The sequence below is a fragment of the Pomacea canaliculata genome, linkage group LG3 (assembly GCF_003073045.1).
Source record: "Pomacea canaliculata isolate SZHN2017 linkage group LG3, ASM307304v1, whole genome shotgun sequence".
In the NCBI taxonomy this organism is placed as follows: Eukaryota; Metazoa; Mollusca; class Gastropoda; order Architaenioglossa; family Ampullariidae; genus Pomacea; species Pomacea canaliculata.
Window position 1 is genome coordinate 30,403,649 of NC_037592.1, and position 13,539 is coordinate 30,417,187.

At 41.0% G+C, this 13,539-nt stretch overlaps 1 protein-coding gene across 1 annotated transcript in view; it reads right to left on the reverse strand.

Moving 5' to 3' along the window:
• The window catches only part of LOC112560361 (enterin neuropeptides-like), a 62,239-nt gene that overhangs the window by 5,052 nt on the left and 43,648 nt on the right, over positions 1-13,539 (reverse strand). The window contains exon 3 of the mRNA XM_025232183.1: positions 8,643-8,739. Coding sequence (XP_025087968.1) covers positions 8,643-8,715 — 73 coding nt within the window. The 5' untranslated portion in view covers positions 8,716-8,739. The remainder of the gene's footprint in view (positions 1-8,642; positions 8,740-13,539) is intronic.

The following is a 13,539-nucleotide window of genomic DNA, read 5'->3' on the forward strand; positions in this document are numbered from 1 at the left end:
AAGAAGTTGTCGAAATGACCGTGTCGCTCCTGCAAATAGTTGTTAAACATTCATGGCTGAGAGTCCTCCGGACGCTTCTCTTTCTTTGTAGAAGCTTTTTCAGACATAATGGTGGGTTTCCTGTTCATTTTTCACCTTGGCGCCTTGAACGTCAGCAGACGCCATTTTCTTTGCTCTTTAAGAAGGAAATTTCCGTGGAATTTAGAAATAAATCGAATGTCACCTTTGTAAAGCATTGTGACGAAATCCGGGTCAACAACCTTACATTTTCCAGTATGTCACTTATACTAAGTTCCTATCCTTATTTTCGATGAAAGAGATTGGCAACATATAAAATTAGGAGATGAGAAATACGTAACGAATTCTTAATTAGTTTTATTTATTTATTTATTTATTTTGTGTAACTAAGTATCTTCTGTACCATCTTTCATTAGACCACCATATGTACAGCAAGTTTAGCTTTATCAGTGTCAGAAGACACGACAGAAGAAAAAGTTGCTAAAACTTGAAAAAAGATGGAAAAGATGTCAGCTTAAGCGATAGTTTTGCTGATTTATTAATTCTCTTCTGTAATCAGTTCTGAAAATTTACTTGGAACTTCTCGTTGCCACCCAGGCCAGAAGGAAATGGTTGGAAAAGTATGCGTTCTGTGTGTGTAATGATACATTGAAAAGTCTTCACGAGTTGAGAAAGGTGTGATTGGTGTACAGAATGCTTTGGCCTGATATTACAAACCATGTTTTATTCGAATACTTTTGTTTTGAGGGTGGGTGGGTAGTGATGTCGTAGGGAGGGATGGGAATGGTAAAAAGGGAGAGTAGACAGCCGGAATAACGGGAAAAAGCCACCGAAAAGTGTGGTGTATAGATGGAATGTGACATACAAAACTTGTGTGTGTGTGTGAGAGACAGACAGACAGAGAAAGGAAACCTGAATCCAACCCTATACGATTCTCCCTGCATTCACGAAAAACAAGCACTTCAAGACTCGACTTCCAGGTGCCCCATATATCCTTCAGCAAAGCCACTGGCCATCGGTTTTTGCGATCCTAAACCACGTGATCTTGTTTCCTTTTCCCCACTTCGAAAAGACCTGCAATAACTCAATTCTCCTTTTTATGACCTTTGCACCGATGTAACCTGAAAGGTCCATAGACTCCTGGCACCCTAAACTGCCGCTGTTATCCCCCAAGGGACAGAGAAAACAGAGAGGTGGGTACCGCCAAGTCGGCTTGAAGAGGCGAGAAAAAAGACTATTCTGCGGATTTGTTTAACTGGGAATAATGTGAGCGAAACAGATTGCCCGGGCGATTTGCAGAAGGGATCGGACACGGAAGAGGCAGGAGGAGAGCGAAGTCGTATTACGACACTCCCGCACTCGTTCACGGGCAAGGTTTCCGCTGGTGGCGCCACGGGCGGGCGGCTGTGACGTCATCGTTTAACAAAGAGAATCCCCTAACGTCGCGGACACGGGATCTGGGAGTTAATAGCACCTGAGTGCGGACTGCATCCTAATAGATTTATGAGACGGAATGGGGTTGGTGGGATAAAAAAAAAAGTTGGTTCCACAAGAGATAGAAAGCGATGAAAGGAGGGATGGTTGGATACAGAGAGGTATTTTTTGGGCTCTGTATTTCAACTGCGCATGCGCGTGCATAAATTTGTGTGTGCGAGTATGTGCTTGTGTGTTAGCATGAATGGGTTTGTGTGTGCGTGTAAAGATGTGAACTGTGTATGTGTGCGTAGAGGCAGACGTGGAGAGAGAGTGTGTCTGAAACGTAGAAAAGTGAATTAGTTTGATACTGAGGGATAGGCACACGAAAATATCTAAGGAGAGGAAAGAAGCTTTGACAAAAAAAGACTTTCATCGATTTCAGACCAAGAGACGTATTAAAAAGATATATTAAAGAGATTCGAACAAATTGGGAAAGAAAAAAAAGAAGAGATAAAGAGGGTACGACTACGCAGAAAGAGAAAACTAGGATTTTTCTATTAAAAGATTTTTTTGTAACCTTCAATGGAAATCTCATTAATAATACCTAATCTACAAAAATGGGACTGTAGACCATCTGTGGCGTTAACCAATTTTTAGCGTGGCAGCAAGGTAGAGTTGTCATCACAGCCACAATGCAAGGACGAATCCATTAATCTGTCGCGCTGGATGAAGTGTAAACCGAATTAATCACTTCTGACATGGCGACGTGGAGAACAAACTTGATGTAATCCGCCCGACGGAGTAGTTCCCCTTCGCCTCCACCAGTAGTGGACAAAGTAGCCAGCCAGCGCGCATGCGCAGAAGCCTGCGCCGTTATATTTGACTAGTCGTGTGTCGAGAGCAGCATATGGTTCCCGAGGAACCGTCTGCCCGTCCATCAGGACCGACATTAATAGTCCGTTCGTGTTTCGGTAAGTTTCGAGTCCAGCGTCGCGGCAAACAGCAAGCCGCAGAATCGGATTTCTTTTTGTAATTTATTTTTCCGCGTGTGTCGCGTGCAGGCGACTTCTTCGAGACTGGGGTCGTCATACCTGGGCAGGAAAGAGAAGGTCGGTGGAGGACCGAGAGTTGCGCAAACAATGAGGACGTTCTGCGTCCTAGCGTCCACCTTCTTTTGCTGTGATGAAGTTCGTGTCTTGACCCTTTTTAAAACTAAACTTAAGACAAACTTAAGTCATGATGTCCGATTGTGACTAGTGAATAGAAAAACTGCTGAGTTTAGAATATTTCACAGTAAGAATGATAGAGTAAGTTTCGATTCCATTAGTTTTATTTTGTGATTTTCCGTTCTGAGAATTTTATGTTCATTTGTCTTTGTCATGAACAATGTCTACTATTCCCTTATCTCATTCAAGAAGAATTATTTCACTTACATGTTTTCCAGCCTATTCGCTCCCCCATTGTCCAATACTTTTCCCACTTTGTTTTTCATTTCTTACCCACAAATCGCACTGTCAGCGCATCACGACACGACCACACTCAGAGAATGAAAGGTTCCAGATGTAGATCGTATAGTCCGTAAATGGGACTTAAGCAATAATAATGTAGGTCTGATCCACTCTACCAAAAAGTTCGCAAATCAAGGAATACGCTTGCTTCGATGGTTTATGTGAGGGGCAGGTACTTTCGCCACTGATTGCGGCATCTGTAAAGGTTCACAACGACCTAGACTGAACTCTGCCACAAATAATCTGATTTATTGCCTCAATATATCTGTCATTAGCAGCAAATAGGCTTTCAAAACTGAGGCTCCAAGTTTGGTCGGCTGCATCTGTAATTATATGGCCAATATCTTGCTTGACGTAACACAAGTGGCCTGTAGCACATAAATTTATTTTCGGGGTTTTCGCATCACTCTCAATATGACAACAATCTTCTGCATTTGGTAATTTGAGTATTTTACAACCAAAGGTAAATGAGTAGTTTATGACTGAAATGCATCCTTCCAACTACGCAACCGTACGTCCTGACGGCAGCTCAAATATTCAGAAGAAGGAAAAAAATGAACCGAAAGAAAAAAGAAAAAAGAAATATATAAGGAAACATAAAGAAAAAAAAAAGAAGCAAGAATCTAAATAGCAACGTGAGTATAAGTACATGAAATGACATTATTTGAGAAACAGGTCTTTAACAGTATTATTTTAATCATTTGGACCTAGTCCATGGGATTCGTAATGAATATTCTTGCCAAAAGCCATTGGTCTCAACAAGAGGATTAAAAAGTTCATAAATCTGCATTGTATCTATTTAAGGCAACATCAGCCTCGCTCTTCTGTCGAGTCTTGTTCGTAAAGCAGGCCTGTGCATTAACAAATCAGAGGCAGTTTGATCCATTTCCTGTCTTTAACTAAGTACATCTCGCTTTCCTATCACTACTCCCTCTTCTCTTCTCGTCTCTCCGGCTTCCCGTCTTTCGCTCGGCTCTTTCAGCACCAACATCAGGTTAATGACCTGCCCCAGGGCCATCTGGCCACAGTGAGTTGAGGTCAGCCTGCTGTTCATCTGGTAGCGTCCAGGACCTACCTGAGCCAGGGGTCATTGTTCGCTCGGGTGTGGAGAGCTTCGTGTCTCTTAATGACCAGTAGTTTCTTGCACCCAGCATCCTCGCCGGACCTTCCTTTTTCTCTCTTAATTGACCCGCGCTATTAATAGCTCCACCTTCCTACCTTTCTGACTCAAGGACTACGTGAGGGGATGTCCTAAAGCAGACTTTTGTCCGTTCGAAGCGATTTGCAGTAGAAATATCGAGGTATCTCACTAATGACAAGGTGCCTGTCTGCTGGCAAAGATATCCGTGGCTAGATGCACAGACGTGTCCAGGCAGAAGCTGTCTGGCCAACCGCGAAGCACTGAACTTAACAATGTATATTCTATGAGCATCTCAGCTGACTGCTTCAATTAGAGAACCAGTTAGCAAACGAGTTAGCATCTCGTGGCATTCTGTGCATCTGGTCTCGCATCTGATTACCGAACTAGAACACGTCTCTTCACTATTCCCCGCATAGTTTCCCCCTTAAAAGGCCCGTTCACGAAATCTGTAAGTAAAGACAGTGATTAGCCGCTCATGTGAGAAGCTGATACGCATGACTTAATTTCTATTGCAATGCATCGCTTACCTCTATTTATTTGCGGTGTCTGGTCTTACATTTGAGATCGACCAAGACGAAAAAGCACAAAACACAATGTACAAAAAGACTTTTTCAGCTGAGGAACCCTTAATGTCTCCAGCAAAAGCTAGCTAAGGACAGATTTCTGACAGTCTCAGCACGAAGGTAAAGAAAATCGTAGAATAGTTTGCCTCGTTTCCTAGGTTAATCAGAAGCTTTCACCGCCAAATGGAGTTAGAGTGGTTACTTCAGCCTGAAAGCCTCGAGTGGTTAGTGTGCACAAACAGCACGAAGCTCCCCCTGACTCTTTGTCCTCGAGTTCTTCTAAATTAAATGCGAATATCCCCGATATCTGTCTAAACTGTTCAAAACAATAATATGGTCACAAAGGTAGAAATAGAGGGGAAAAAAATAAACCGTGGAAACATCCATGGAAACCAGGGTGGGCATTCCGTACAACTTCTCATCACCAGTGACCAGCAGAGAAGAACTGTTGTACGGCAGCGCCCTCTCCGGGCGACCTTACGGTAATCAAGAGGTGTAACTCTATTTGAGGGCTTAGTCTGTCCCAGCCAGTGGTGTCTAGCCAGTGGCTCCACCGAATCCTGACTGCCATGAGGCTGGAAAGGAAAGAAGCTTTGCGTTTAGGGAAATGGGCGATAAGCCTGAGAGAGCGGCGAGGAAGCACAGAGGCTGAAGAATGGAGGAACGATTGGTGTGTACAATAGCGATTGTAAGTTCTTTGTACTGTGGACGTAAGTGGTTGGTCATCTATGACTGACTGCTGAGCGAGTGCGAGCTTGCACGAGTGAGCTATGAGTGAGTGACAAAAGGTTGACTGACTGTTTTGCACTCAGGTATGAAAAAAAGTTCCGGTAGATTTCTTTTGATGACCAAAAAACAATGTACGACCTCAGTTCATTATGTTTCTCTCCTGTGTCGTGCCGAGACTTGACGTGATCTACAAAGGACTTCCTCCTCCACATTGGACACCCAGCTACCCTTCCAGCCCACCTATAAATTTACCGAGGAAAACAGGGTATCTGTAGAACAGGAAGTGTTAATTAGCTCCCTTGAAAGCTTTCCAAATATGGTATTCATAGCTACGTTTGAAGCTGTTGTGGCCTTCTGCGCCCATTATCAGTTCCAAAATAGTAAAAATGGAGTCTTTACTGCTGCTGTTCTGCCGGCAAATGCAAGAGGAGTTGCCAGACACAATTTCCTGTGCAGAAGAGCTTCATCTTCTATTACAGTTAGTTAATTATTTAACATCGCAGGTTGTGTGGCATTTGTTCTTAAGTTACCTAATCGAGGTGGTTGTGGTACTGCAAGCTGGGGATGGTGGGATAGGAATTATTTTCTCAACACTTCCTCTGCAGCCTGTAAAGGAAGAATCCTTAATTTGGAAAGATGAAAAGTATCCTAACCTGGCCACAAGAGCTAAACATCATGTTTATTGTCTGTAAATACAACAAAAGAAACGTTATGAGAAGAGATGTAAAAAAAAAAATTGATGACTCCTCTTCTGTTCTGTTCTTGTTCCCTTTCTCACACATTTACTCTCCTATTGTGAGTGCAACCTTTATTGGCTGTACATATATTTCTACTCATACACATGGACACACACACGTACATATAAGCACACAAACATGGACGAGTCCTAATAGATTAAAACTGAGATAAACTCAGATTCCTTGAAAGACAAAATCTTCACTGCTCTCTGTTTAAACCATTTTTTTAAACAAAAATAAAATTTGGTTGAGTTATCTCGTCACATATCCTCCATCCCTTCAATCTGCTCGACTCCATCTATAATTTAACAATTTTAAGTTGCAATGACATAATTTACAAAACTTTAATTACTACAAAAACCGGGGATTTTTCCTTCTTTAAAACTGGTAAGGAAATTCAATTCTGGAAGATTTCTGCTCAAGCCTGCCCTAATATGCGGATTATGCCAAAGACATGTCACGTAAAACCAGCCTCTCCTGCCGGAAGCCTAGCAAATGGAATATTGTCTTATCTGATTTGTTCTAAGCTAAGGCGTAGGCAAAGAAGTGCTTTTCATGCTGCTGGAGTTCGTCAAGAGAGCTTTCCTCGGTCCTCCATCTCACGTGTGCCCAGCAGAACGAAGACAACGTGTGGTCGTCGTCGTTGGCGTTTTGCAAAATATGTCCTCGCAAGCTTTCCAGATAAGAAGACTTTGTGTCTGAAGCTTTCTTAATTATTTAGTTGAAGCATCCAGAAAGCGTCGATTTCGATACGCGAGCGCTCGGGGGAAAGAGAATTGAATCCTGTGCATAAATACATTATTAAGATGTTCTGGAAAAGGCACAAAGCTGGAACACTGCGAAGGATGCTCGCGCGGCAAACCGTAATTTTCCCCCTAATGTGGCGGATCACTCTGGTTTTGCGCTACGTTGCAGATTTGTGCCGCGACTGAGGGAGAGTTTTCCATATCGTTTAGTCTTGTCTGCAGGGGGCTTTCGGTGCTGGCCAAGTAAAGTCTGCTTTTAGTGATGCTTCTTAATCCTTCCGCCGCAGTAAGAACTTTAGTTTCCGAGACAACATGGGAAGCAGACAGTCGCATGACACCCCCATCCCAACGCCCTGATTGTAAAAGTTACTAAGTGCGATGTAACAGTAAGACAGGGTTGAATTAGAGGACTTCCGGTGCTTGCTCACAGGGAGGCATTGCGAAGGGTGACTGTGGTGCAATGACTGTTGCGACACTTTATACGCGTAAAGGACAATAATCGGTTTTATTACTGGAAACTAGCTATTTTTTTCAAATAGAGATAAGAAAATATACATTACCAGAGAAAGTAAAAACAGCAACACATTATACAACTGAGAATCCTATGAATTTTCATCGTTCTTTATAGTTGCTCCCTTCCGTAAGGAACAAAGAAACTAAAGGCCGTCAGATTATCACTGTGAGAAACAGGGAACGCGAAGAGACGTATAAAAGTCGTGCGCATAGTAAAGGAATAACATATTCTTTTAAAACTTTTAAATCACAAAAAGACCAAAGTGGAAAATAAGGAAAACCAACAATTGTGGAGCGATGGAGGGGAGACAATGAATGGATGGACGGATGGATGGATCTGGGTTTTCAACGGCACAGTCAACTTCGGTAGCACATATCAGTGCCTGAAAGGTAGATATATATCGTGATATATATATATATCGTGGCAGTTTACTTTTTTCTGTTAAATTTCTGCTATTTTTTCATTGAAATTTTAGGTTGCTTAGTTTGTTCGAAAAATATTAACTTTTTTTAACATTTAGAGAGATATATGACCAAACATTTCGAAAATGAGATAGCTGAGAAGAAATACTTTCTAATTTAACTCATTTTGCCTACATTGTAGTAGGATATGGACATCTGAAGAAATCCACCTTTGCATGTTTAATTCCTATGAGAAAGCTGTAGGAAAAGTTTGTATGTCCATTGTGTAGTAAAGGCAGGACTCTTTTTCTTCAGCAGGGGATTAGAGGGATTAAGAATGATTTTAAATAAAGTTGTTTCTTTTTAAGCGGACCATTGAATTTGCCAAAGCATTCTGAAATAAGCGAAAACCTTTCAGTAAAGGTTTTAATGAGGGTTGAAAGGAAAGTGCATGGAAGGGCATTATCCTGGGGTCTTTGTCCGCTGATGCATCCCATCATATACCTGTATGTCTAGGGATCCACATAAAGGAGATTATTTTTCTGTTTATATACAGACTGGAGAGGTTGTAAATGTTTTAAAAAAATAGGAAAGGGTGGGTTATCCTTTGCGTTGCAATACTTTTAAGTAGAGAATGGGTATTAAATAAAATTAACAATAAAGACTTGTAAGAGAGTATATAATTGGAATATTGGAATGCTTTCAGAATCAAGAACGATTCTTCTGTAAACGAAAAGTAGTTATAAGCCTGCCTTTATGAGAGAGAGACACACACACAGAGACAGAGACAGAGACAGAGATAAAACATAATTAGAAAGAAAAAGGAGAAAATGACGGAAAGAGTGTTCGATATATCTTGCATCACACACCTGTCGTGAGGACCAAGGACACCATCACAAGCAGCAGCCACAGAAGCCAAGTGACGTCTCGTGTGGCAGCCATGTTTGTGCTCGCAACACCACTCAGCTGAAACAGAGAGAAAATCTCAGACATGAATTGTGTGTGTTTATAAATATTTACGCTCTACTTCTTTTTTTCTCTGTCTTCCTACCCAACTCCTCCATTGGGTGCATTCGTGCGTGCATATATTCATTCTCTTTCTATGTGTGTGTGCGCGGTTACATCTTAACACTTTTGGCTTTAAATTTCAGTTTCATTTACATCTGAGTCAATAGTATAACACTTTGTCTTATTTTTCTAATATTTCTTATAGTTCTTTATTCATATATTATCAACATTTCCTTACATTTTTTGCGTGCAAAGATAGGTCTTAAATGAAAAAAATTAAAATTTTATTTTGTAAATCATGCACTAGAAAAATATTTTTATGGAACAGAAATGAAAGTTGGGACAAAGAAGCCGCAGAAAAGGTACACACAATAATCGCACTTTATGCCAAATTTGTGGGCCGCGTAAACCGGAAAAATCACAAAAAACTACTCTTACGACCATCTCGAGACTTCCTGAATCAAACGACCACTCAAGCAATTTTAATGCCCACGTGTAAACACTACTGCCCCATAAAAGTCCTCCAGTTCAGTAGTGTCTGGTTTTTGCTGTCCAGGGCAGGCGATTCATACTTTTAAGCGGAATACAAAAAAGGAAAAAAAAGAAGAGGCTGGATAAGGAGCGGACAAAAATGTTTGATTTCGTGACCATTTCGTTTATTTTGACAAACATATTGAAAGCCGGTCCTCCACACGGCATGTTGCGTGCTCCAGGCTGCAACAAGCAAAGAGGCGGCAAGTTTTTGGACGAGAGAGGCTCCAGGAAGGTGCAAAAGCAAGCTAACAGCATTTGTGTTGCGCACCGACAAGGCATCACTCAATTATGTGCTGGAATCTTGTCCCAGAGCGTCCCCCATTTGCCGCGTTGTATCAGAAATGGGCTTGGAAAAGGAAAATGGAAGCCGAGCTTCAATACACAAATTGCTTAAAAAGATATAAAACGCGTTAGAAGAAGGCTGAGATTTACCTGAAAAGGCAGACTGAGTAGAGGAAGAGAAGTTGATTTTGGAGGACGGAAGGTGAAGAGGTTGGACAGTGCACTGACGAAAGGTTGGGAGATGGGAGCTAACTGAAGTGGTCAATAGATGTGTGTGTGTGCATGCATGTGTGTGTGTGGCCAAGAGAGTGAAGGAATGAGTCAGTTAAGTGAGAGAGTGCACGCGTGAAGAGAAAGTGAATACGTTCACGCGTGTTGTGTAAGACCATCATAGGTCAACAAATATGTTAACAAATATATCCATACATTCTTAAATCGTAAACAAATCGATTTGTGTTGTCGCAGGAAGACGTGTGCTTACAAAACCATCTGTTGCGCAAGTTTTCCTATGTCCTTACTTGCCCGAAGCTCAGCATGAAGACCTCAAACCGGATCCCGTTCTCATCAAGCAAAACACACTGAAATGAAGGCATTAGTGGCACCAGAACACACCACCCGCTTTTTGGCACTCGAACCTCTAGTCGGAATGCGGAAAGTACGGAAATTTAAAAAGACACTCGCCTCTTCCAACCTAATGTGACAGGAGCGGCGTCCGATACAGGTCCAAAAATTACGATGCAAATAAAATCAGCAGGCCATGATGAAGCTTTTAGCACTATATCCAATTCGCTTAAATAACAGATATTTAATGCTTTCGACTAATACACGTGCACACAGGGGATTTCGAATTAGAAGACAAAATCCCGCTTTTTCTTACAACCATACATATTTGCACTCCATCCCGCTCTGGAAAAGAAGGTCCACGTGATTTGATTACATTCTGTGCTCATGAGCAGCTATTTGATGTCGTTTTACAAATAGTGTTGAGGAAGTCGCATCACGTGACTCGAATATAGGACTCCACCTTTTCTTGTGACTCCTCATAAATGGCATACATTAAAATAACTTTCAGAATAATGTTTTTGCTTTCTTAGTCTAACGTTAAAGATTTTTAAACCAATTTCTCAGCAGTAGTCTATTAAGACTGTTTTAGATATTGTTTTTACATATTTTATTTTACTTTTTTTATTTGTATTTCTGTGTATGCAGATGCGTTCATGCAAGCGTAATGTGTGTGTGTGTATGTGCACACGCTACAGAAACGATTTTTTCATCCTAATAAAAGAACAACAATTATTCACGATACTGTTTTTTCCCCATAAAATTCTAGTTTATCAAACTTTTCTTCCTCTTTCTCTCTTGTAATACACGCCTGGACTCTTAATAATAACAATAAAAAAGGATTTTTAATGTATTACTTCTTGGAATTATTAGGAACAAAGCAGTTTAAAGTTTCGAATTACCATTGCAGAGACAAAGTTACGCGATTGACATTCAAAAGATTAAAAACATTGTTAAACATTCCATGCGAATACTGCACAAGATTTTAACAGTATGATTCCAAATTTCTTATTTTATTTTCTCAGGGCAGGGAGTGCAGAGAACAGGAATGGTATTGACAACATGTGGCTGAGGACTAGTTGAATGGTCAGCGCGTGTGCGTGAGTCACCTGGTGATTGCCTGTTAGCCTGTTGGCTGTCAGCTCAGCTGCCTGCTTCCCATCGGTCCTGATGCTAAAGCCTAGCGACATAGGGATAACTTGGTTCCTGCTGTATCTGGTGAAGTCTGTTGGTTTTTTTAACCCCTTGTTCTTTGCCAGCGAGATTCCTGGAAATTGGTTTATCTTCGTTAACCCTTATGTTACAAGGTAGATTTGAGGCCAGTGAAGAGAGTTCGTACTGTCTGGTAACAGTAAATGTACACAGAAAGCTGTCACAGTGTTGTCTGAGTCACAACCCCAAAGAGTTCCTACACAGAGCTGTTTAAGCCTTGATTGTTTGTTTTTTGGTGTTTTATGCCATGCCAGCAACTAAGGCTATATCATGGCAATAAAAGAAGTTTTTACGTTTAAAAGTTTCAGGGTAAATTTCCTCCAGTTACTTAACTTAAAATCAGACCACGATAATAAGTTAACTAGATGTTAAAGAAACAAATATGGTGTAAAATGGGTGTGGAGCCCAAAAAGGCCGCCAACAAACCAGAAATTAAATGAGATATATCAGACTTAGATTTGTTGTAAAAGTCCTATCCTTTTTAAAAAAAAACACAAATAGCTGCCGATGGGATGGACCTAAATAAAACATATAATGAATTTACTGTATAAAATTGTTGACGAATGTTTAAGCCTTGAACACACGGAAGGATGTGCCGAGCATCCTGTCTCCTGTGCCGACATTCTCAAGGTTATTTTCCACACGTGCTTTGGTGAATCACTCAGTAACTGACATCAGCAGGGCTCTGACAGAACGTTAAACAGACCCGGATGTTGCAAATTGTAGTTTGCTTGTGGTCATTATTCTCTTTTAGTATAAGCATATTTAAACGTGTGGGTCGAAAAACATGTTAAGAATTTATTCAAATAACCGCAAAAAACATCATAGAAACGTCGATGCTCGATGTCTAGGTCGAGCCGACCGTAGTCACTCTCGATCTCAATGAAACCAAAAGGATGAAAGTAAAACTTAAGGTTTCATGTCTTGGGAACTTTCAAAATTATTATAATTTGCAGCAAACAGTAAATTCTATCGCTTTTTTCGTTCTTTGCTTTCTGTACGAACAGTCCAGGGATAAGCATGCTACTGGTGATAACACTACAAACAACAGGAAACATTAGATTAAACACTGTACTGGACTACTTGTTACAATTTTCAAAAGAATAAACAAGCAAATTCAAACAGGCGATTTTTCTCGTTAGTTTTACCGGGCGGTGTACTGACATTCCCGTCAAACTCGCTACCAACCAAAAACAGAAAGTCCAACTCGACCAGTTGGTGGTGTTGGTGTGACCTACCCCCTGTGGGCACAATCTACACTCAGCGCAGTCTGTGCAAGATTGTGGCTGATGTATCCCACCCGGCAATGGCCTGTTCTGTCTCATGCCCTCTGGGGTCAAGTGTAGACACGTCCGGGCCAGAACCTCCCGGTTAAGAAACAGTTTCTTTACTGAACCGATAACCTTTCTGAACTCCACTGTAGCTCGTGTCAGGACCAATAATAGTTGAATATGTCCTTTTGTAGTCTGTGAGGGTCATCCATAGTCCAAGTGGGAATATGTGTTTTAGGTATCTATGACAACTAAAATGTAGTGCATGCGTGTTTGTGTATGCGTTCATGCAGGCCTGTGTGTGTGTGTCTTCTATTATGCATGGGAAGCCAGTACTCGGCTTCCTGTGATAGTGTAGATATACTCATTTTTTTCAAGAAGAAAACAAAATTAACATGTTTACATTATCTGTGGAATAGTGAACAATAAATATCATCTCTGTTGAATAAATGAATCCTAACAAACACTAACCTCAAATCGTCTATTTGATTGACACGGTCTTCTGTTTTGAATGACTCTTGGCAGACTTGCGAGAAAAATAAAGCATGGCGGTAGAGAGAGAAAGAAAAAAAAAACTGTATAAATGAAAACAACGGAAGAATAAAAAAACGAATACCGAGGAGCATAAAAATAGTTTGTGTTATCAAAGATAAATACTGAAAAAAGTAGAGACAGGGATGTCCCCTACATTCAGCGACTTATACAAGACGATGCTTTTACCCAGAAGATACAATAGGATCACAAAGTCTTCCATCTACAGTCGGCCGCCATGGACTCAACTAAGATTAAAACAACCCTTCCTTTGATCCTCTGTTCTGGAGCAACCAGAACCCTGTCACAAGCCTGCGATAAGAAATGAAAACATAATCCATCTCCCGAGGCCTGTCCTGCGTAAGCT